At 40.8% G+C, this 25,323-nt stretch overlaps 1 protein-coding gene across 7 annotated transcripts in view; it reads left to right on the forward strand.

The window, feature by feature from the left end:
* Positions 1 to 25,323, forward strand: part of TNRC6C (trinucleotide repeat containing adaptor 6C) — a 182,636-nt gene that overhangs the window by 149,475 nt on the left and 7,838 nt on the right. For 6 of the 7 annotated variants that reach the window (XM_077166090.1, XM_077166093.1, XM_077166092.1 and 3 more), the window contains 12 exons: positions 1,654 to 1,820; positions 5,603 to 5,683; positions 6,691 to 6,748; positions 7,501 to 7,643; positions 9,216 to 9,365; positions 10,822 to 10,968; positions 14,311 to 14,430; positions 16,435 to 16,518; positions 16,717 to 16,954; positions 20,176 to 20,343; positions 21,293 to 21,484; positions 21,900 to 22,043. In XM_077166090.1, coding sequence (XP_077022205.1) covers positions 1,654 to 1,820; positions 5,603 to 5,683; positions 6,691 to 6,748; positions 7,501 to 7,643; positions 9,216 to 9,365; positions 10,822 to 10,968; positions 14,311 to 14,430; positions 16,435 to 16,518; positions 16,717 to 16,954; positions 20,176 to 20,343; positions 21,293 to 21,484; positions 21,900 to 22,043 — 1,692 coding nt within the window. The remainder of the gene's footprint in view (positions 1 to 1,653; positions 1,821 to 5,602; positions 5,684 to 6,690; positions 6,749 to 7,500; positions 7,644 to 9,215; positions 9,366 to 10,821; positions 10,969 to 14,310; positions 14,431 to 16,434; positions 16,519 to 16,716; positions 16,955 to 20,175; positions 20,344 to 21,292; positions 21,485 to 21,899; positions 22,044 to 25,323) is intronic. The other variant, XM_077166094.1, reaches the window with a different exon arrangement.

The following is a 25,323-nucleotide window of genomic DNA, read 5'->3' on the forward strand; positions in this document are numbered from 1 at the left end:
TTCTCCCATCCCACAAGGGACTTTGTCAATACTTTTTGATTATCTCTTAATATATTCTAGCATGTATCCAGGCATTAAATTAAGCTATACAGGATTAAAGGCTCTTATTCTTATTCTGGGCTCATGTGTTTCAGTTGTTCAAATGAGCTGTCCAGACAGGTTGGGTTAGATTATATGCTACAGAAAATTTAGTTTCTGGACAAAATAAACCTTTCTTCCTCTGGTCTCAAAGAGTAGGTGTGGTTCTAAAATATAGATTATGTCTTCCTTACCCTGTGTTCTCAATGACCTTAATCCCGACCTGATCGACTATGTTCTTATTTATAAACACCAGTTTATGCATATATAAGAGAGCTTCTCAAAACCCAGAAATAATAATTACCACTCCGGACTAGATATGACTGCTATAAGAGTTTACAAGCTAGGCCCCTGTCTTTTTATAAGCATTTTCTATAGGAGATCATACAATAATTATTCTTTTGTTGTGTTATGTTTTGTTTTTTACATGGGCAGGCACCAGGAATCAAACCCGGGTCTCCAGCATAGCAGGCCAGAACTCTGCCTGCTGAGCCACCATGGCCCACCTTGTTCTTTTGTTTTGCCTCACCAAATGTCCCACAAGGTCATCCACAATGTTGCATGCCTCAAAACTTCGTTCCTTTTTGTAGCAGCACAGTATTCAATAATATGTTTACACGTTTGCCTATCTACTTCTCAGTCAGTGCATCCTTCAGCCACTTGCTTTCATTGGGCATCATGTATAATGTCCAAAGTCCCCAATCCATCAATACTCTCAATTTTAGATAATTTCATTGTTCCCAATAGAAGGATGTTCTAGTTTGTTAGCTGCTGGAATGCAAAATACCAGAAATGAAATGACCTTTAAAAGGAGAATTTAATGAGTTGCTTGTTTACAGTTCTAAGACTGAGAAAATGTCCCAGTTAAAGCAAGTCCATAGAAATGTCCAATCAAAGGTATTCAGGGAGCGATACCTTAGGTTCAAGAAGGCCGATGAAGTTCAGGGTCTCTGTCTCTCAAGTGGAAGGGCACATTGCAAACAGAGTTTCTCTCTCATCTGGAAAGATACATGGTGAACACGGCATCATCTGCTAACTTCTTCTCCTGGTTTCCTGTTTCGTGAAGCTCCCCGGGAGACGCCTAGTGGGCTCTCTGCATCTCGTGCCTATGGCATTCTTCTCCAGCTCTCTCTGAATGAATCCCTCATTCTCCAAAATGTTCCCTTTTTATAGGACTTCAGAAACTAATCAAGACCCACCTGAATGGGTGGAGACATGTCATCACCTAATCCAGTTTAACAACCACTCTTGATTAAATCACATCTCCAGGGAGATGATCCAATTACAGTTTCAAGCATACAATGCTGAATAGGGATTAGAAGAAATGGCTGCCTTTACAAAATGGGATTAGGATTAAAATGTAGCTTTATAATCCCTCTATGGGGCATACATCCTTTCAAACCAGCACAAAAGATAAGCAGTAAACACACCCTCACCAAATAGGAAATCTTAACTTCCCCAAACTCTTGTCCCTCCCCCCATCATTTACCCCTGTTGTTGCTGTGGTGCTGCTATTGCATGCTATGGGCTGAGTGGAGCAGGAGCATCCACAGCACATGTTCACTCTCTTCCTAGCTTCCAAACCTATGCAAGAAGGCTGGGGCAGTGGAGGGGATGAGATGAGCCTCAGTGCCAGTCAGTGGGACGATGAGGAAGGAGACGTGTGGAGCAACACTGCTGCCCAAGAGAGCACCTCTTCCTGCAGTTCCTGGGGGAATGCCCCCAAAAAAGGACTCCAAAAGGTTTGTGGCAGCGCTATAGAAAATAAACTCTTAAAATCAGTGCTACTTTAAACATAATTTAAAGGTGGTATCTCAAATTAATAGTAATGATAGACCTGAGATCTTCTCTGTTTGTAGCTTGGGGACCCCTGGAGGGCCTGAGACCCTGCAGTCCGCAAAGACAAAACTATTTCCACAATGATACTAGGCCTTTTATTCTGTCTTTTCATACCATTGTCTCCTGAGTATAGGGTGGATGTTTTCAGGGTCTGCATAACATTGACATCACAACAAAATGAGCGTAGAAATCCAGTTGCTTCTATTAAGCCTGACATTAAAGATATATGCAGAAATGTGAAACAGTGTCACTCCTACTAAAAATTTTTGTTTTAGGAAATAAAATTATTTTTCATTAAAAAATGTTATGTATGTTAACCTATAATGAGTATTATTATTTTTAAACGAACTTTAAAGAATCTTTCTTATATGACAAGTATCAATAGATTAATAATCCGATAAACCAAAGCATCTTGGGGTCATCAAGAGATTTTTTTGATTAAAGCAGTTTAAGGTTTACAGAAAATCTTGCAAAAAATGTTATTTAATTACGTTACCACTTAATGGCTTTCATATTATTTTAAAGGAATTAATAAATATTTTAAGTACTTAGAAAAAGTACAGAATGCTTGTGACCCTGCCCCCCCATACACTCAGGCACACGCAGTTTTCCCTATTAATAACATATGGCATTAGTGAGGTATATTTGTTACAAATGATGAAACAGTAATTTATTATAATTACATTATTAGCCATGCTTCATAGTTTATATTAGGTTTCAGTCTTTGTGTTATACAGTTCTGTGGGTTTAGTTTTTTATTCTAGTAACATATATATAACCTAAAATTCATAATTTTAACCGCTTACAGTATACAATTTAATTTTGTTAAATACATTCACAATGCTGTGCTACCATCACCACCATCCATTAGTAAAACTTTTATATCACCCTAAACAGAAAGTGTGCCAATTAAGCCCTAACTCTCCATTCTCCATTCCTACCCTGTCCTTGGTAGCCTACATTCTAATTTCTAACTCTAAATTTGCATATTCTAATTATTTCATATAAATGTAATCTTACAATACTTGTCTTTTTATGTATAGCTTAGTTATTTCAGTCAAGTCTTCTTTTTTTTTTTTATTTCATGGACAGGCTCTGGGAACTGAACCCGGGTCTCTGGCACAGCAGGCAAGAATTCTGCCACTGAGCCACCCTTGCACGGCCAAGTGTTCTCAGCTTTTAAGAGAGCGTAATAATGGGGTCTTGAGACCAAAAAGTTGAGAACTGTTGAATTAGACCTTAAATAGTCTTGAGACAAATGGGCAGCCATCTGGAAAGAATTAAGTTAGGTTGGTAATTCGTGTACACAAAGATAAATTCAAAGCGGATCACAAATTTAAATATGAGAAATAAAAATATAAAAATGTGGGAGGATTTTTAAAATGATATCAGAATGGGAGAGGCCTTTCTAACTGATGAAAACACAAAACAAAATGAAAGATTTACAAATTCCAATGGTTAAACATAACTGTACACAGTAGAAAATACTATAATTAAATTAAGAAACTGGAAAAAATATTTGTAACCGTAGAGAAGGAATTGATCTCCATAATACATAAAGAGGTCCTAGAAACTGATTTTAACAACCACCACCCAAAAAACAATAATCCATTATAAGAATTAACGTGGACTATGAATAGACGGTCCATAGGAAAAAAAATACAAACACCTCTTTGACATGTAGGAGGTTAGTCACCTGGCATATGAGAAGACAATTCAATTTAAAACACTTCTCACCTTTCAGACTAACAAAATCCAGACATTCAGTGAGCTTGCTCTTCATAGAATTGTGGGGAAACCAGAATTCCCATAGATTGCTGGGCGGGATATGAATTAATGTCACCCAAATGGAGGGTGATTCAGACTTACCTATCGTAATTCCACCCACAGACCCGTTGGCCCACCAGTCTCACTGTACTGGCTAACACAAATAGTATTAGTGTGCAGTTTTTATTGCAGTATTTTTATAATAAAAGAGTGAAGATAAATGTATACTGATGTAGTAACTAGTTACACTATGCCACATTTATATTATAGAAAAACTAAATAGTTTTTTTTAAAAGGAAATTGTATTTGTATTGACATGAAAAGATCACCAAAACCTATTGTAAAATGAAAAAATGTGTATAGTACACAACCAATTTGTGGAGGGGGTGTTTTGAGAGAGAGAGTGTATATGTTTGCAAACATATACATAAATCACACACATCCACACACACACACACGTATATGTATGTAATGGCTTCTGGAGACTTGAAATTTATCTGAAAGGATAACTAAGAAATTGAGTGAAAATATATCAGAAAATAAGAATGCATTCCTTTTGGAGAGAACAGGAACTAAGCAGATGGGGGATAGGCTAGGAAGAAGATTTTCTGGATCTTTTTATACTTTTGAATCATTTGAATGTATTATCTATTAAAAAAATTATTTATGAAAGTATTCAGTTAGTAGTAAGCAGAACCCACAAACTAAAATTTGGAATTCTTTTTTTCATAAAAAGTAGAAATTATTACAGACATCAAAAAGAAATCTTATAATGGATTTGAGGGTGCGTGGGTCGTTCCGTGGTAGAATGCTCACCTTCCATACGGGAGATCCGGGTTTGATCCCCAGACCATGTAACCCCCCCCCCCCACATACACAAATGGGTTTGGCAAATAATTATTGGTGGGAGCAGAATTGCCAAATTGATCAATTAACATATTGTATAATCACAACTACTCTGCCTCTAGCAGCAGAGTAATGATTCAAACAGCCTCCATATTAGCTGCTTCCTTGAGGAAATAAGGCCCACCAATTAATTCAGTCCCATGTGCTTCGTTATGGAGGATCAATTTTGAAAAGCATGGTGGAGAATGTATTTAGGGCATTTGTTTATATCGTATTATATGGATACATCCCTCGAGTCTTTTTAGTTGTAGAATGGCAGTGACATTCTTGCAAGGACAACTCCTGTATTGGCTCTTTGGTGGTGCCCCTTGCCTTCCCACCTCTTCCCTTCTGGGGCCTTTCTTTCTGGAGTGGCCTTTCTTTCCTTTTATCTTCATCCTCTCCCTCATTGGCATTTTACCATTTGTTCCTTTTTCCTTCCCCTAAGGGTTAAAGAAAATGCAAGGCTATATAACATTAAGAGGTTTATTGTTCCTTTCTGTTGTTTTTTCATTTTATTGGAACAAATACCTGCATTTTGACATCTTTTAGAATAAAGCCTATAAAAAGGCACAACCCATGTAGTTTTTAGTAAATTTCATGCATTATGAGGAAAAGGCTATGTTCAAAGGGGCATTTATTATGATTATTTGATAACAGAAGTGGTTCGTATTAGTGGCGAAATAAATTAATTCACTGAGAAAGAGGTATAACTATCCTGCTTTCTTAAAGTCCGTTAGTGGTGCACCTATACCAGCCTACAAAGACAGTGTGAAGATGTCTGTAGCACTGGCTAAGAAAGACTTCCAGGCTTTCTGGAGTTCAGTGTTAATACAAAAAGATCATTCTGTGATTTATAAAGCACCATGAGTTTAGGCTCTGTCCCATTTCTGGAAGAAATGCATTGTAATGTAACTGAAGAGGAGGTCTATTTTCTGCATGATTTTTCTTTGGGTCTACAATTTCTGTAGTAAAAAATAAATTTTGGAAAAATGTGACTAGTGATCTTTTGCCTGCCCACACTCCATCCTAGGGCCTGAAGACATCCGGCAAGCAGGACGAGGCCTGGATCATGAACCGGCTGATGAAACAACTCACAGACATGGGCTTCCCGGTGACTGTCTCACTGCTCTAGGCTAGAACCTCTTCCCTGAAAGGAGTAGCCCTAATGTCTTATCTGTGCTTGCTATGTATAGTAAGGAAGGAAGGAAGACTATTTGAGGGATGAGATTGCTGACATAACCTAACTTACAAATCTCCCCTTTTACGTTGGCAATTTTGGTAAGGGGACACTTTTGACCTATATTAAAGACCTCCATGATTTTTATCAAGGGTGTGAAAACTTATTCCTAGAATAAAAATTGCTGTGTGGTTTCTTATTTTCACCCTCTGGTGGTTTAACTTTGTATCCATGGCTGGTTTTGAACTTCCCTGTAAGTCTCTTCCAGTTGTAGAGAAAATTATCAAAATGAACCTGCTTTTTTTGTTTTGCTTTTATGCTTCTTGTAAAAAGTATTTGACAGTAGGGTGGGCCAGGCAGAGTTCTCGCCTGCCATGCCAGAGATCCGGGTTTGATTCCTGGTGCCTACCCATGCAAAAAAGTAGCTGATAGCAGCCTCAAGCTATGAAATAGAGAATGAAGCCCTGCTGCTCTCTTACAATACCCTGAACACAACTGCTAGCCTGAAAGAGAGGCGGAAAGAGAGATGGACCTGGGGTCTGTCCTGCCTCAGGGTCTGCATGTGCAGGTGGCTGTGGTTCTGCTGTCCTGGCGTCAGTTTGCTCTGTGCTGGAGGCAATCATAACCCTACAATGCAGACTTTAGTGGCATGAGCATTTTATTTTTAACTTGTTGAATACAGTTTCTTTACTCAAAAAATCATGCATTTCTTATTAACAGCATCTTTTTCTGTTTCTCTAAACTCAATGGCAAAATGTTTCCAGTTCCAAAACCTAATAATGATCCTCTCTGGAAGTTGATAGCAATGACACTATTAACTTTCCTTTTGTCGGGTCTCAGTCCTAACGCTGTTGTCCCCCCGCAGAGAGAGCCATAGCAATGAAACTACTAACTTTCCTTTTGTCGGGTCTCGGTCCTAACGCTGTTGTCCCCCCCCGCAGAGAGAGCCAGCTGAAGAGGCCTTGAAGAGCAGCAGCATGAACCTCGATCAGGCCATGAGTGAGTGGCACGCTGCCTAAAGTGCACTCTTCTCAAGGGGCCGCTTTGCGGAGTTGTGATTTCCAGAAACACTTTATGAGGGTCACAGAAGAGTGGTTGGGTATGGGCTGGGCAGAGAGTACCAGGCGCAGCAGAGGGTTGTCAGCCTGGCATCCTTTGCCCACTAGTGAGGCTCCTGGGGACACAGGGCACTTTGAAAGCACATTTGCATTTTCATGTTTTCCTAGTACATCAACAGATTGTTGAGTCTTCCCCTCTGCTGTGAAGGGAGATAATAATGACCCTCTCAGCGAGGCCCTCGGAGCATAAGCCAGGAACCAGCCTTCCCAAGCACATTTCTAGGGCTTCCACCTGGGCAGGCTCTTGAGGTCACAACAAGTGACCATGCTGGGCACTCTCACTTGTGGACGGAGAAAGGTTTTGTTGTCAGGAACAAAAAGCACAGTTCTTGAGCTGTTTGAATAGTAATAAAGATTATGTTGTGTTTTTTAATGTAAAATATGAACAAGCCCAAAATGCATCATACAGGCTACCATAATGGAGAGAAAAAAAATCGCTGTGTACTGTTGATTTAGGTGTACCTCATGTTTGACATGATATTGAGTTTCCCTGGTGGCAGAGTTTAATAGTTCCATAATTTTTCTCCCATCCCTCAAGGGACTTTGCCCGTACTTTTGGATTATCTGCTTAATATATTGTGGGATGTTTCTCATCTGTCGTGCTTTGTGAGTCGGTCTCTTGTTGTGCTCTAGGCGCCCTGCTGGAAAAGAAGGTGGACGCGGACAAGCGCGGCCTGGGGGTGACCGACTACAACGGAATGATCACCAAACCCCTCGGCTGCCGCCCACCAATCTCCAAAGAGTCTTCCGTGGACCGCCCTACCTTTCTTGACAAGGTATGGATTTAGGTGGTTTGTTTTTTTCAAATGAGTTCTTTTTTCATTTTAGTGCAAGCCAGATAAACACTTGCTGTTTATTAACTTAAAGGAAGTAATGTTGCATTTCACGTGATGTTACTAGAAATGGAAAACATTGAAATTAAAAACTGATTTTCATTTTTATTCTGTGAATTTGATTGGTTTCCTGCTTCAATTTGTCCAAATTGAATTTGATTCAAAATTGAACCATCAAATTTCTATTTTACTCTCTTAATTTGACTACACAGTTTTCTGTTTGGAAATGATGTGTTACGTGTTTGAGCTGAGCAAAGGGGATTAGTGGGCAGGGCAGCTTTGGTGCATGGGTTTGACTTCCCATGCTGGGCAGCCTGACAACCATCTGGTCATGTCAGTGAGCCCTGCAGTTGTCTAGCGGAGAACTGTCCTGGAAAGTCCATTCACCAGCTCAGTCCTTTTAATTTTGTTATATATCAGTGTCTCCTCTCCAGATTGGTGTGAATGCAAAGGTGGGAAATTATTTCCATCAAAATGCTGACCCCTGAAAATAAAATTAAAGTATAAAGGACAAGTTAAAATTGATGGAAAAGATCACCAGATAAGGACTCTCCATCTCACTGATCAGACTTTATCTCTGTCCTCAAGTAGCAGGACTTCCAGCACATGCTCACTGCCGAGGGCGTTAGCCAGAGAGGGGGACAGAGTTAGTATCAAGTGCCTGTACTGCTTTTACCAGGGTGGGTAGGGTTCTCGGTTAAAATGCAAGGTACCCAGTTAAATTTTAACTTTAGATAAACAGCGATTTGGGGAACTTACTATAAATTATTATAATTTTTATAGTAAAATTACTTGTTCATCTGAAACTCCAATCCCGTGAGCATAGTGTATTTTGTTTTGTTTTGTTTTGTTGTTTACTAAATCTGGCAGCCTTTGGAGTGGAACCCTGGCCTATTTGCTTGTCTTTAAAGGGTGGAATAATATCACCTACTTTGCAGGCTCTTTGAGGGATTAGATGAGATAAATTTTAGAGGGTTTTGCACCTAATGTGGCCTCAATAAATGTAAAAAGATCTTTAATAGGATTCGGTTTTGAAAGTATACCCTATTATAATGTTGAACCCTATGAAATTGCCATTTCTGTAGGTCAAAAACAGTTGCATCTCGGCAGAATTCAACCAAATGCATGCCTAGAGCCTTGGGAAATAACTTCTCAGAAAGAGCCTGTAAATTTGAAAATAGCTAAGGCTTTTTCAAATACGACTTTTGCCATAATTTCTGTCCCTTTTCTCCTTACTTCTTCCCATAGGCAGGGTCAAAAGTGTATGAGAATATTACAATTAATGTATGTGATTGTCAAGTATTTTTTTCAATGAAAACAGCATCTTAATCCTGTTTCTCTTTTTCTTTTCTCCCTCTTCCTTTTGCCCATGTTCTCCATTCCCTTATTATCCATACTTTTTGATCTTTTAATTCTTTCTCCATCCATATGCCTTTATATTTCCTTGGGAAATTGTTTTGTGCTTCATCTGCCAATGGACATTGCACACAGCTCACCCTTTCTTTCTCCAATCAGGATGGCGGCCTAGTGGAAGAACCCACTACTTCACCATTTTTGCCTTCACCAAGCCTGAAGCTCCCCCTTTCAAACAGTGCACTCCCTAATCAGACCCTGGGTGGGATTGCCTCAGGGCTGGGCATGCCGAACTTGAACTCTTCTAGACAGGTGAGGCTGCGGGGAGAGATCAAATGTGGCCTTGGAAAACTGTGTTTCAAAAACAAATGTTCTCATTTGTAGTTTATGCCTGCATTTGAAAATACAATCAAATATGTAGAGGTAGTTGGAAAACTATAAAGATTTCCCTTCAGACATTATTGGAGTCAGGAGTTATGAATAACAGTTCTTAAATTAATAATGTTATGGGAAATACTTCAGGTTGTATTTATTTTTACATTTAAAAAAAATTTTGAGTTCCCAATATTCTCGTTGCTAACATAACGCTTACATAAATGATGATATATTGCAGGGAAGCATTCAGTTGCTACACTCTTTCATAGATGGAGGCAGTGCCACTCCTCCTTCCCATGGCAAGTAAAACTAAATACGTCCATCTTTAAGAAACGCCATGTCCTCCTCTTTTCCCCCAGAACTGAGGGTGACATTTTTCAGAAGGTTCTCGATGGGTTTTAGAATTACTGCCATTTTTCCCACACCTTTAACACTGGAGAAAGGTAAATCGCTATTTAGGAAGTTAAAGAGAGGGGTCCTGAGGGTTTTGATTGTTAGCCAATTTATCTTACTTTTCTCTAGTGTATTCTCTAATATGAAACTATGTACAAACAAGTAATGCTTTTCCCATTTGTAGAGCATCCTTCTGGCTGTTTTTCTTATGAATGAGGCTTATGCACATAGACACATCTGAGACCTCTCTTTGAGGAGATGCTTTGGTACCAGAATCCTGGGCAGCTCCCAAGAGCCCATCACACCCTTCTACTCCCGACATTTTCCCATCAGCTTTGCTTTGGTGACCCCTCATTGCTCACCTGGCAAGAGTTTTGTGGAAACCTGCATCTGATATTCTGCCCTCTCGGCAACCTAGCAAGAAGACGGAGTAGGGACTGTTAGCCAAGAGCAATTTGTGGTCAGTGCCTTCCAAACCGCCCTTCCAGAGAAGTCACCAACTGACCAACTTCATCTGTTTGTCAGGAAACTCACTATAGTCGGCCAGAAAATACAACCAAAATACAGGAAACATAAAAAGTAAATTGGAGAAGTAACTTGTCAGTTTATTAAATTTCAGGTTTTGTTGAAATTAGATTTCCTGTTGAAAAATTTTGCTGTTCCCACAATTAGTTATCCTTTAACTCTTATCATAAATATTCTTTGGGAAATATACATTATCCACATGTTGCTATTGTTCTGAAACACCATATCGTTAAACACTCTGAATATGATAACCTTGTTTGAGGACACTTTAAAACTGGCATTGTCACTTGACTCTCTGGACTCATTTTCCATCAGTTGTAATCAGTTTGAACAAAACACCGCTCACTGAAAATGCAGTTTTGTGCAAGTCAATCCTGGTAGGAAGCACAAACAATTTTGCATTTCTATTTGGCGGGGGGTGGGGAAGCATTTCCCTCCACCTACAAACAACGTGACTGCCTCTGTCACCCTCCAGATACCGAGTGGCACTCTGGGTGTGTTTGGCAGCAGTGGAGCAGCACAAGCCAGGGCCACGCAGCAGCCGCCGCCGCCACCCGTGCAGCCTCTCGGCTCCTCCCAGCCCGGTCTCCGTGCTCAAGTGCCTCAGTTTCTATCCCCTCAGGTCAGCACCTTCCCCAGCATCCTGTGCCACAGGGTAACCACTCGTTTAAAGGAGAGCTGAATTAGCCTGCATCTAGGAGGAAGCCTTCCAGTTCTGACCCATACAGCAGACATTCTCACCTGACTCCATAGAGAGCCTCAGCACCTACCTGGTCAGAGTACAGCAGGAGGTGCCAGGCTTTGTGCCTAAGGCGCCGCCATCAGTGTGATCTTGTCCTGGTCTTTCTTGAGAATTATTCAGGCAAACCCAGTGAATTGTCCTAGGATAGAGGAAGAGGAAAGTGACAACCTAAAGCATTGCTCAGGATATAAGAGATCTGCCTAGAAGCAATCTAGATTAAATAATACTTCATAGTCAGAGAGCTTGACTGGTAACCAATGATGAAAAAAATAATAATAATAATACTTCAGTGAGGATCTAAATATGATCATATTTACTCATATTTTCGTCAAGTTTGTTATTTAGTTTTAGATCATTTTTGCCCGTAGAGATTCTTAGTAAAGAAAATGGAATAGAAATAAGAAAAAGGATGTGGTTGTTTTACATTGCTTTTAAGTTTAATATCAGCTTTTTCATGTTTGTGTTGTGTATTTATGTTTGGGTCATCATTTTAGACTTTAAATTGAATTTTTAGTTACAGTGTTAAGTCTTTACCCCTTGTAAGAATGTTCAATAATTGATTCTTTTAGAGTGCTTGAGATAACTGAGAGCACTATAGGATATTTAATTCCAGAAGCAGGGTCGGGAATTGGGGACATTTGCCCTGACCTGGGTAGCAAAAACATCTTGACGTACCCCCACACTCTAGATTCGGGTATTGTTCTGGCAGAGAGAAAACATCTGTATTCTTTCCTAGATCACCTCTGTTGCCAGGAGGGTGTTTAAGATTTCCAAGCGACCTTGTTTTTGATTTGTCCTAGAAGAGAACATGCTAATCCATCTGTCTTCTATTATTTGTAAAATTTTACTTAAATCTCAATTCACTCCATTGAAGTATGTGAAGCTGTCAGTACTGGGATGCGGGAGGAGGAGTAATTATCACTCTAATTGTTTGAACCCTGGTTTGTGCACTGAGTGGACATGTCCATAACCCGGGTAAAATAATAGAGAATTATAATAGTTAGAACACAGGGGTAAGCTAGTGTAACAAGAACACCTGACAGCGAAGCAGCTCTCTCATGTCACAGTGCTCAGAGAAGGTGAGAGAGAGCCTGGGCAAGCACCTTTAAGCAGATGATCTGGAATTTGTACAGATGCTTCTGCTTATACTTAGTCACATGGCCACAGTCACCTTCATACAAGGGGCCAAGAAGTGCAGTCTGAGCAGGCCATGGGGGGAGAACAAGTGAATACAGAGGGGCAACCAGCAGTCTTCTCCAACCGAGCAGCCTTGTCTTGCCCTGGTTTCCTCATATATACACCATCTCACTATTGTTTCCCTTCCTCCATTCATTATATCATATTTTAAAATTTAAATAGATTTGCCTCTTTAATTTAAATCAGTTTATTTTTGAAGAAAACTTGCATGTGTACCATAAATAGAAAAAAAGAATTTTTCTAATATATATTAGGTAAATATTAAAGTGAGAAAATGCTCACCCATTTTATACCTATACTGCAGATTTACCTGTCACATTTTGTGAACCACTGCAATATTAAGGCCCTGAGTGGCTCAGAACAGTGAATTCCAATTGAAGCCACATCTTTGCGTGGGGAGTCTGGTGAAAACAATAACTGTGGCTGCAGGCTGAATATGCCTGCATGTGCCAGAGGGAGGTGGGGGAGGAGGGAGCAGAGCCTGCTGAGCAGAGGGGGACAACTTACAGAGCATTGTAAAACTGAGACGACAGTGAGTGGAAAAGTATCTGCAAAGCCCCCTTCAGGGAGTGGTGAGAATGGGGAGAAATTCAACTTCCCCAAGTTGAATTCTTGATATTCTCACAAGCAGTGTGGACAACCAAAGCTATAGGCTGTGCCCCCAGTCCTGGGGTTTGTTCATATGAAACTTAACCCCACAAAGGATAGGTCAAGTCTACTTAAAATTTAGGCCTAAGAGTCACCAAGAGAGCCTCTTTTGTTGCTCAGATGTGGCCCCTCTCTCCAGCCAACACAACGAGCAGTCTCATCACCCTACCCCTCTCTACGTGGGACATGATTCCCAGGGGTGTGGACCTTCCTGGCAACGTGGGATAGAGATCTTGGAATGAACGGAGACTCAGCATCAAGGGATTGAGAAAAACCCTAGAATAAGCTGAGACTTAGCATCAAGGGATTGAGAAAACCTTCTGGACCAAAAGGGGGAAGAGGAAAATGAGACAAAGTGTCAATGGCTGAGAGATTCCAAACAGAGTCAAGAGGTTATCCTGGAGGTTACTCTTATGCATCAAGTAGATATCACCTTGTTATTCAAGATGTTATGGAGAGGCTGGAGGGAACTGCCTGAAAATGTAGAGCTGTGTTCCAGTAGCCATGTTTCTTGATGATGATTGAACAATGATATAGCTTTCACAGTGTGACTGTGTGATTGTGAAAACCTTGTGTCTGATGCTCCTTTTTTATCTACCTTGTCAACAAAGGAGTAGAACATATGGAATAAAAATAAATAATAGGGGGAACAAATGCTAAAATAAATTTAGTTTAAATGCTAGTGATCAGTGACAGCGAGGGGTAAGGGGTATGGTATATATAACTTTTTATTCTCTGTTATTTTATTTCTTTTTTCTGTTATCTTTTTATTTCTTTTTCTAAATCGATGCAAATGTCCTAAGAAATGATGAATATGTAACTAAGTGATGATATTGTGAATTACTGATAATGGATGTTGTTTTATTTTGTTTCTTTATTTTTTTTTTTTTTTTTTTTTTTTTTTTTTAAAGGAAAGACAGAGAGAAGGAAGGAAGGATAGAAGGAAAGAAGAGAGGAAGAAAGGGAAACATCTTTTTTAAACATTTTCTTGTTTTATTGTATTTTGTTTCTCCGTTTTCGTTACATGGGCTGGGGCCGGGAATCGAACCGAGGTCCTCCGGCATAGCAGGCAAGCACCTTGCCCGCTGAGCCACCGCGGCCCGCCCTGTTTCTTTATTTTTTTAATTAATAAATAAATTTTTAAAAATGCAAAAAAAAAAAAAAAAAAAAAAAAGCTGAGACGGGCGGTATAAGGGAACCAAGACAGCAGGCCAAGGGCATGGGCTAGCAGTGGCTGGGAGAAAGAGCCAGCCTTCCGGGTCAGAGCACTCTGTGAGGAGTGGGTGGGTTGATGTACAGATAGAATCTAAAAACTACATGGACAAGTTAATATTTTAATAGAAGTATAGGCTTAATAATACATTTTGTGTTTAATAGGTTCAAGCACAGCTTTTGCAGTTTGCAGCAAAAAACATTGGTCTCAACCCTGCACTATTAACCTCGCCAATTAATCCTCAGCATATGACGATGTTGAACCAGCTCTATCAACTGCAGCTGGTGAGTAGAGAGATCTGCTATATTGCATTTCAGTGTATATACCAACAGCATACTGATAAAAGTAGCTAATATAATGCTTTTCTTCCTGTTGGATTATATTTTATGCCACTCTCAAGCTATTAAACAATGAGGAAGTTGTTGACTTAAAGGTGTTTTTATTTAGCATTGTCAGTTTGGTCCTTTTGCATTCAGAGAGGCTACCAGGTTTTATAATTTGGCATGTCTCTTGGGTTAAGTTCTCAACCACCCTTTTGCAACCAAAGTTTCTCATCTGAACCTCAGAACACAAAAGTTATTTCAGTGATTATTTTCTTAATCTTTTCAAGGAAGGTATATGCTGATGCCCTTCTAGAAGCATAGGAGATAAGTTACTTTATTACATATAGGAGAGTCTGTGGAGCTCTAGGACGTAACTCTCTCATGAACCTGCTAGCGAAAGGCTGGTACAACCTCATCATTCGTAGAAGTTTTATAAGTCAACACATCTTACTTTTTTTTTTAAGCACCCACAATAATTTTTTTTTATTAGTAAAGTTGTTTTTGAGTAATCGTTTTGCCATTACCATGAAATACCATGTTTTGTATCCCTAGCTGCATATTGAATTCATATACACTGAGGGACCAAGTGTGTTCTTTCATTCTTTAATATATTAACCCCTGATATATTTAGCATTGTTATCCAACAACTTCCTCTCCTCCTGGGAAATGACCAGTAGTCACAAAGGAAGCAAACCAAAAAGCCTCTGATAGACAAAACCATTAGCCTGAGACCTTAACTCAGAGGGGCCTCAGAGGCCCTTTCCTTTTTTTAAGATGCACATATAACAAGTCTGAGTGCCAGGGGTCTTGTAAGTAGCAGGGTAGGATGGCAAAGGATGGAGGGAGGAAAGTGCCCTGGGGGCGGGCACAGTGGATCGCTGGGCTCAGAGGCCGTCCTGCGTCCTTCCAGTTCTGCAGTGTGGAGTCGCAGGACCGACGGCACTGAGTGGGTGGCGCTGTGCAGATGCTGCTCATAGTGCTGGCAGCAGGGCGCGGGACTACTGGCTGCAGGCAGGGAGACTCACCGGAAACCCAAGCGGCAGGAGGCAGAAAGCACAGTGATTGGGACCATTCCTGTGAAGGACAGTCACTTTCTACTCCTTAGCACACTGAAGGTTTTGCTGTATTCTCCCCAGCATGAGAGCCGATCATCAGGCTGGTGTTCTAGAATTTTGTATTTATGCAATAACTTTTCATTGAGCCCTTTTGGGGGGAAAATACAAATAAAATGTTGAATTATGTTTAATGTATTCTGCTTTTAAAACCATGTATTTTATTTTTACATTCTTTTCCAGAAAAATGTGTGAAATAAAGTTTTGATGCTCCCTAAGGTTAAGTTTTAAGATTGACAAGTACCGATTTAAGTGAACTATTTTATTCCTCCATAATTTCCAGATAAATGAGGCATTTCTAATAGTATAATCTCCACTTTTATTTAGATTTTATTTTAATAAATCTTCTTGTCAAAAATGAAAAACCTCCATGTTATAAGAAAAATATTTAAACTATTTAGCTAACTCTTTGAAACAATAAAATAATCAAACCCTTCTTTATCAGTGTACCAAAGAATATCGTAGTAATTTTCACCAGCTTTGCAAGTGACTGGTTTAGTTCCCACGGTGTTGACTGAAATCATTATGTGGCCTCCTGATGCTTTAGTCTATATAAATCTAGCCGAAGAAATTTTATCTCTTCATTAACTGAAAAATATTTGCTGACAAACCTCAAAACCAACAAAAAACAGGGGTATTATCTGAGTTACTTTTTAAAAAATCTGTGCACTAAAAAGTTTTACCAAAGGCAACAAAAGTACCTTTGGTAAAAGGTACTTCAACCACTATGTGGTTATGAAATCAAAAGTCTTGGTTGGTGCCTCTTTTTTCATCTTTTAACTTATGTCTGGCATTTGGACCATTGGTTGGTGGCTTGCTTTTAATGCTCGGACTTCCTTCATTCTGTTGACAGGCGTACCAACGTTTACAGATCCAGCAGCAGATGCTACAGGCCCAGCGTAACGTCTCCGGACCCATGAGGCAACAGGAGCAGCAAGTGAGTGCCATCCCGAAGGACTTTCCATTTACCTTAGTTGTTACCTAAAAATAAGAGATGCTATTTGATGTACTGTTGTATCGTCATTGGTTTTTCTTGAGTTAATCCTCCCCCAACTCTGAGAGGAGGTTATGTCTCTAGGCAGCGGACATTACTCCCCACCTTGGTAAAGTGCACGTGTGTGTTTCTGGCCGCCAGGTTGCACGCACAATCACTAATCTGCAGCAGCAGATCCAGCAGCACCAGCGTCAGCTGGCCCAGGCTCTACTTGTGAAGCAGCCTCCACCGCCACCACCGCCGCACCTGTCTCTGCACCCCTCTGCAGGCAAATCGGCCATGGACAGCTACCCCTCTCACCCCCAGGCTCCTGGCCTTCCTGACCTGCAGACCAAAGAGCAGCAGTCTTCACCCAACACCTTTGCTCCTTACCCTCTCGGTAAGTCTCCCCATGGCTGGCATCGTCATGCCAGGTGAGGGCGGGTGCATCTAGAGTCCCTGTGGGACGGCTACATCAGAGATGCAGTTCCAAACAAAAACAGATAGTGTGTGTATCTCAAGAGTTCTTGATAAGGGCAGAACACTGACTGGTTTCTGCAGAGCAAAAGTTTTGCTACTACAATAAATACTTTCATAAAAAGTAGTACCAGTGAAAGCCCCAGAAGTTATTTCATTGCCATTCTAAGTCTGCAGTGTTTGTTCCATTCCTGGTTTACTGTGTACTATTCTCTGGTAGCCACTGTCCTTCAGCCCAGATTGCAGGGAAGGGTTTGTAATGGTTTTGTCAATAAAATTATTCACATTTATAAAGCAGGCTTTTCCTAAAAAGCAGTGGTTGTTCGCACAGCTCCGGTGGGGTAGAGCATGATTTGCATAAGTAATCACATCAGCGAGTACGTGTTAAACACCTACGGTGTAGAGAGTATTCCCATTCATTAGAATGTTATAGTATTATAACACTCCAGGTCCCTACAGTCTAGTCCGGAGAAATACAGGTTATACAGCTTCAGTCAAAGAAGAAGAAATGTCACAGGGAGGTGACATAATACACCAGTAAACGTATCCTTGTGGAGTAGTTTGCTATAAAAATTGAAACGCTAGTGAAAGCGTCCAGGCTCATCTGTATATTGGCTGTTCGTGTCTGTCAATCTAGGACATATGAGAGAATAAGTTGGAAGATGCTTATCTAAAGGGGCAGAGGCCATGTGACTGATAATGAACTTGCTCCCCACTGATAATACCCATTTCTGTAATACTACTACACATGTCTCTGAAAAGAGTGGTATATTCTAATCACATGAGTATTTTATCCTTAAAAGTCTATGAAGTCCTTGGAGCTGATTACACACAAACCTGTGGCAGTCCTTCCCCGTGTTGTCACCCATGTGGGCCTGTGCGTTTAGGAAGCAGAAGTGTCTAGCAATTAGGAGCTCACTGAGGAATTAGTCTCCCCAGGTTTGAATTCCAGTTTCACCACTTACTCACACAACTTACCTAACTGCTCTTTGCCCCAGTTTCCCCATCTGTATAATCGGGATCTGTATCTCATAGGGTTCTTGTAAAAATAAAATGGATTAATATGTAGAGTGCTTAGAAAATGCCTAGCACAGAGCAAGCACTTTAAAATGTTACCTGTTTAAGCTCTTCTGTTTTAGGAATAGTTGTTTTAAAAACAATTTCAGTTAACAATGTATTATCTTAAAATGCCTTAACCTCAATTTCCTAGCATCCATCTGTCCTTTTAACTTATATTTGGAAAGTAAAGTATACTAAACTTTACTCTAAAAGATTTGGTTTCTTAGTACAGGTGAAAGAATAGTGACGTCAATATAATTTGATGGAAAGTAATTTTGATGTATAATAAAATTAGTTATAAAATAAACGTATCAAAAATAATTAAAAATAAATGTATTGAAAGTAAATATCTAATAAAGTGATAAAATATCTAATAAAGTCAGCCTATTAAAGTGCATATCATGGTTATTCTCAGCATTTTTCATCAGCAGCACCTCTGTTTAAAGACCTATTAAAAAGTGAACAGTTGCTGCAGTCAGCGGAGGCTTCACAAGTGGTCGCTCCTTCCAACCTTCCCTTTTTATACAGCCCCTCATTTCTCGGAGTTCATCATCTAGGCAGGATGGGCAGGCATATGGAAATGAAAAAATAACTTGGACGCCCAGTTCAGTGTGATTGTGACATGTATGGAGAAGGGAGAGTTTACATTCACCCTGAGTGGTGAGAGTAACCAGAGAAGAAGATTTAAGCTTGAACCTCAGATGGATACAGAAGATTTCAGTAAGGAGAAAACCTTATCAAAATAAAGGGAAAGCCTTACATAGAAGCATGCGAGAAGGGGACATATTTCAGGGGCTCTGAACCAGTGTGTGGCCACCTAGCTGACCTGTGTAGGGAGAACAGTGGCAAGGGAGAAGTTTGAAAAGGTTGATTGAGGCCAGGTTGTGGGAATGCAGGGTGCCTTGAAGGCCAGGCTAAAGCCCTAACCCCATTGTCACCTTACCTCATAAGGTCCCATAGAGCAGAGATAGCAACTAGGCATCCCTTAGGCAATTTAGGACTTGCAAGCATTTTATTTTATTAGGTCTGTGAAATGTGCACATGCATGTGCACATGGGCTAATTACCAACATTTAAAAATTGGAAAATATTCAAGTGAAAATGGCTCCTGGCAGCTCTTCAAAGTATGTGCTCCATGTGTCAATGACTGGCTGGCACCAGTAGCACCAAGTGCTAGTTATCTAGACAGGATAAGCACTTCAGTTTGCCACAGTCCCCACATGCACGCTTTTCCTAGTAGTAGAGGTTCACCTTTGCTGATCTACTGGGATATATGGGTACTGCAGCAATTAGAAAATGACTTGTAAATACCAAGTGGCACTTTTCGTGGCCACTAAGCACTTCCAGCCAAACAGTCTGTCCAACTCATAACTGGCCTCCCCATCAGGATCTCTTAACTCCATTCTTTCCATCATCATCCTCATCACTTTCCTTTGGAAACGAAGCAGAGTGTGCCACTTTAGGTACTCCAAGTAACTGCTGTTCACTGTAAGAAATAAACCAGGAGTTTACCATCCCAGCTGGGGGCAGATGACAGCACCCACACCCTCCAATAATGTAATTCCTTAAAAGAAATCTCATATTTAATTCATAACTCCTTATGAGCAGACTTATGGGAAGCAGATTCACCAAAGATAGAATTAAATTATCCCTGCCAGCTTGTTTTCTATGTAGTACTTTAGAATGCTGTTTAGAACTCTGAAGTTTTTTTTTTTTTATCTAGCGACTTTGTGATAAGCTATTGTAAAATCAGAAAAGGTTTTCCTAATTGTTTGCATTTGTCCTATTTTTCTGTGGACTCTGATTGAGAAGCTGTGTTTTTCTAGCACTAAAACTCAAAACTATGTTATTCTAGCACCGAAACAAGTAAAATGAAGAGAATTTTTTGTTTTACTTAATCAAAGGTTATTTATTAGCATTTTCATCTAAATTCAGTAATATATATTAAGAAGCAAGTATTATTTATTTTTTGCGAGTATTGAAAGTTGGCTAAAATCTTTGACCTTACATGAAGCTTTAGATTGATTGCCTAGGAGATCTTTGGAATGCAGGAGCAGGCCTATCTTAATAGTGTCTTTATTTTTAGCTGGACTGAACCCAAACATGAATGTAAACAGCATGGACATTGCTGGTGGTTTATCCGTGAAGGACCCGTCGCAGTCCCAGTCACGCCTTCCTCAGTGGACACACCCTAATTCAATGGATACCTTATCCAGTGCTGCTTCTCCTCTCGATCAGAACCCAGGCAAGCATGGTACGCCTTCTCTGCAATGCCTGGAGCTTGGATTACCACTGTTTCAGTAAATGATTGTCTGATTGAATTGATATTCTCATTCTAGGAGCTTGGATTACCACTGTTTCGGTAAATGATTGTCTGATTGAATTGATATTCTCATTCTATAGATTTCTTCTCTAAGAATTTCATGCTGAACATCAGATTAAAAAAAGATTCCATTCCATTACAGAGTAATGAAAGATTCCAGAAGTTCTGTGATCCCACTTGCTGAAACCTCAACCTTTAGATCTTAGCTTTCGCTCCCAAGTGGCGAAAAATAAAAATCATAACCTGTTTATTTATGTCTGTGTTCTTCCACAAAGCATTTGAGTCTCCTAAAAAGAAATGATTATAGTAAGTGATAAAACAAAACTAGAAAGGAGAAAGAAGCAAAAATGCTAACCACCAGGGTGAATATCACTGTTAAGTATTCCATTTATCTCCAAACTTACTGGTAGCCTAAAGAGCAAAGGAAATTTAATGAGTGATATAATTTAATTCTCTCTTGATAGCAAGCATCTTAAAAAGAAAGAGAAAAGTTTTCCTAATGGTTAATTCTACAAGAAAACCATCACATGATACCTGGGCACTTTACTTGGCAGGAGAAAGAGCTCAGCGATTCTCTTGTTTCCCCCAAAAAGGTTCGTTGCAGGCCACTTTCTATTAGATGGATATGCATCTTATACAGATTTCCAACTCAACAAACTGACACTGTTCCTAAAGGGTTTCAAGCTTTCAAAGACTAAGCTTTGGCTAACTGAAACATTCCTTCACTTATTCTCTGAAAATGCTAGACAAATGGGATCTTACAATCTGTGTTATTTTGAAAAAGCTAAGAAATTGTACTCAGAAGTGAAGGGTCTCAGGGTGTCCTCTGGCATCACGGGTGACAAGTATTCACTTGGTTCGTTTCTTGTTTGTCCCATAGGTGCTATTCCTGGAGGTCTAAGCGTTGGACCTCCAGGTAAGTCCTCCATTGATGACTCCTATGGCCGGTACGATTTAATCCAGAGCAGTGAGTCACCAGCCAGTCCTCCTGTAGCTGTTCCCCATAGCTGGTCACGTGCCAAATCTGACAATGATAAAATCTCAAATGGCTCCAGCATTAACTGGCCCCCAGGTAAGACCACACAGCACTTCTGTGGGACAGACCAGAACCTGCACCAAACCTGGGAGAGTGATTAGGCCTGCAGAGCTCAGGGTCGGAGCAGAAACATCTAAGCGTGACCACATAGGTTTGGCTTTTTCATTGGAACTCCATTGGTGTGATAAATTTTGATTATGGTTGGCTACCAACTATTTTCCGCTGCCCCTTATTTCAGTAACAGGAGTGGGTGGGGGCAGCAAGGAGAATGAGAAGAGGTGCTGTGTGCCAGCTGGTGGGGTGTTTCTAGGCTTTAGCTGCACCTGAGGTGGAATCTGCCTGAATATGGCAGCTAGACCTCATTGTCCCAGATAGCTGACTGATTTATAGGCCCCCCCAGTTAAGTAAGGTATTCTGACCTGTGGCTTTCTGTTCTGTTCTTCACACACAGAGTTTCACCCAGGAGTACCATGGAAAGGGCTTCAGAATATCGATCCCGAGAACGACCCTGACGTCACTCCTGGAAGTGTCCCTACCGGACCTACAATTAATACCACCATACAGGATGTTAATCGCTACCTCCTCAAAAGCGGAGGTGAGAAGAGTGGTCCCTTCATCTGCATTTGTATGGGAAAGCGTCCCTGAACACATCAGAGATGCCAGGGATGACAATTTTTGTTTGTAAGGCAGTATAGTGTAAATACGTCCTGTGGCAGGGTGCCTCCTCTAAGCAGTGGAAGAGATGTCAGGTAGTGGAAATGGAAATACTGGGTAAGTGGTTTTTGCTGAATGTTATTAACACATCATTTTTTTAATCATTTTTAAGCAGTGTATTATGAAATCACATTAATAATCTTTCAAATTTTAAATGAAAATGTTACCACTTGAAACCTATTAACTCTAAACTAAAAATGAGCTGATTGTCCACACATCCCACCCAACTTTTTTTGGTAAAAGATGGAAATCCGTCCCCAGGACCTGGCACAAACTCAGGAAAATACTCAGGCATACAAATTGGGATGGCAGCCTTTGATACAGTTTTATCATCAATATTCTAATATATGGAAAGAAAAACTAGGTTTTCTATATGGAAAGAAAAACTAGGTTATCGTAGATGTCTATTGCTAAAAGGCCATTAGGATGGCTTAGGTTTCCCATTTAAAATATGGCTCCTGGAGAGATGTGCTCATTCCTGAGGTTCTGTAAAAAGATGGGGTTCTGAAGATGTCTGTGGTTTAGACAAAGGCCAACATAAATTCAGATTACCCTTCCTTTTCGACGTCATGTGCTTTCCTTGTATTTGATGTAGCTGTGTCTTGAAGCGGGGACATTGCAGCCCCCTGTGTCAAGTCCCTGTGAGTGACATGGGAAACATAAAGCCAAGGTACCAGGAACAGGATGGGATCAGAATTCAGAGCCCCAACCCTTGTTATCAGTCACACCTGAGTATGGCAGCAGGGTATGCCAGCGCAGTGAAGAAACCATCCGTGTGTTTGGAGGCTTGTGCAGAAGCATAGTGTAAGTTGAGCCGACCAAGGTACTAAGAGAAGTTGGAAAGACTTGCGTTATCTTGGTACCGAGAACAGCGTCGTGGCGTGTGCCTCTGTGGGCTATAGAGTGTTTTGTGTGGCCCCCTCAGCATGTGGGTAGCACCTGAGGCAGTGTAGGTGACCTTATCCATTTGCCCTTGGGTAGCACAACATGACAAAAGAGGCCTAGAGAAATAATGAATTATGAGGACAGAGCTAAGCAGTTGTTATCCAGCTCTGTAGTGCACCCCATAAAGTAGATAGACTTAAAGACAGATGAAAATTTAAGTGTAGGAAATGTACTGGCCAAGATAAAGCAAGAAAAGTGGAATCTCCAATTCTGGTATTGAAGTGATAAGACAACCATCTAAGCAGCGATGCGGAGCTTCGCCTGCATGTTGTAGGATTTCTCCGCGACACGTGAGCATTGCATGGCTCAGGCAGGTCTCGAGCCTGGGCTTCACACACGTCCCGGGTGGCAGGTGTTAACATCCGCAAACGCAGCTGTATCCACAAACGCAGCTGCTGCTCTTGGCTCTTCTTTCATCCTGCAAGCTGGCCAGCTCTGGGGCACTCTTGCTCCCAGACCCCAGGGTCCCACACAGTTGTGCGTAGGGTACATGTTAAGGTTTTGCCTTGAGAGGAAGGTGGATGTCATGAACATATCTTAATATGAAAGTAAGTTTTTAAAAAACACAACTGCTACCCACTACTACCGTGCTTCAGTGGACGTGGGCTGCATGGGCCTTCCTGACCACCTGCCTTTGGTGGTGTGCCATCTCCTGCCCTCGCCACAAGGAGCCACAAGGAGCTGGCCCAGCTCAGGGACCCAGCCGCAGAAGGCAGTTGCGTTACTGAGTGACCAGCATGGACCTAGGTTACAGAGATGGGGAAAAAGTGAGAAATAATCACAAATCCTTTGATATTGGCTTATTCAGTCTATGTATTTTCATAATGGAAATTTTTGTTTTCTGTTACTGAAAATCTCCACTGTGATTTTTTTTCTATTTACAGTTTTTAAAGAAATTATTGCCATTGGTATTAAATGCTGATTTGATATTACAATTTTACACTAGCCCGGTATTTGTGTGGATGGTATATACAGTTTTAACCCTTATGAATATTAAGCAGACTGGTGCAGCCAAGCTGTTTCATAACATATTTGAACCATATTTCATCTAGAAAGGAAAATAAATGCCCTTTAATTTTATGGGACAAATTCCACTATTAAAATTAAAAATTATGAAACTAGAATACTAAAATCTTAAGTACCTTGTTAATTATAAATGTAGCACACAGGGTTAAAGAGTCCTTGATCTTCGGATCTTAGGTGGGTTACATTTTGTTAGTAAATGTAAGAAGGTTTAGGATGTCATTAGTGCTGACATCTTTCTCTTAAAATTGAAGACCTACAAATAAATTTTTATTTTCATTAACTTTATAGCGCACTCTATAAAGAACTTGCTTACAGCAGGCCAGCTACAAACAGCTGGGCAGGTTGTGCCCTGAGGACTCCAGGAGGTGCCTCGTGCCTTTTGGTCTGTGTGAAGGGCGCCCCTAGGTCGTTCAGCCCACAGCCCCCATTGGACCCTGCACCATGTAAAAGCCAGGCCCTGACCAGTGCGCCTTCCCCCAGCCAGCTTGCACACACTGGAGGTGAAATGCTTCACACCAAAGAGCTCGGATTCCACCCCACTTTTACTTCACCACGCCTTCATCCTCATTCTTCACCCCCAGCTTCTTGCTTTCTCCAGAGAATGCTGAAGAGTGACGTCAAGCCCAAACCTGACAGCAATATTAGCCAAGCCTTTTTACAAGGAATCAGAGGCCCCTTAAGGGTAGTCACAGGCTGCACCCTCCCCTCCAGATGCAGAGGCTGGCTTTGGTTAATAGAAGACTGCGGTGGTGGGGTTTAGGACAGGTTTCTCTTCTATGTCACTGCGTTACAAAAGAGAAATGTGATGGGAGATAATGGGATGGATACCTGAGATGTGGGAATATTTTGAGTTGGAAAAAGCATAGATATTTTTATGGCAAAATATATGGGCTTGAAGTTTTGTTTTGTTTTTTGACTTGTGGGTATTGTTTGAGGTGCAAAACGACTGGGATTGCCCTGTGGTTTATTTTTATCTTCCTTGAAAGGGGAAATCAGTGTGATTCTTTAAAGTCCCAATATGACGTTTTAAACCTTGGACACTTCTTCTCTTCTCATACCTTGCGCCCTGTCTCGGAAGAGCTAGTTTGTTTCCTGTTCTCAGCCTCCTTGGCCTTACAAGTGGCCTGGGCCTCTTCACGAGGACTCAGAGCTGGGGGCCTGCCTGTGGCGTCTCTCCCTTGCCATGGTCT

This window comes from Tamandua tetradactyla, chromosome 6 (assembly GCF_023851605.1).
Source record: "Tamandua tetradactyla isolate mTamTet1 chromosome 6, mTamTet1.pri, whole genome shotgun sequence".
Taxonomy (NCBI): domain Eukaryota; kingdom Metazoa; phylum Chordata; class Mammalia; order Pilosa; family Myrmecophagidae; genus Tamandua; species Tamandua tetradactyla.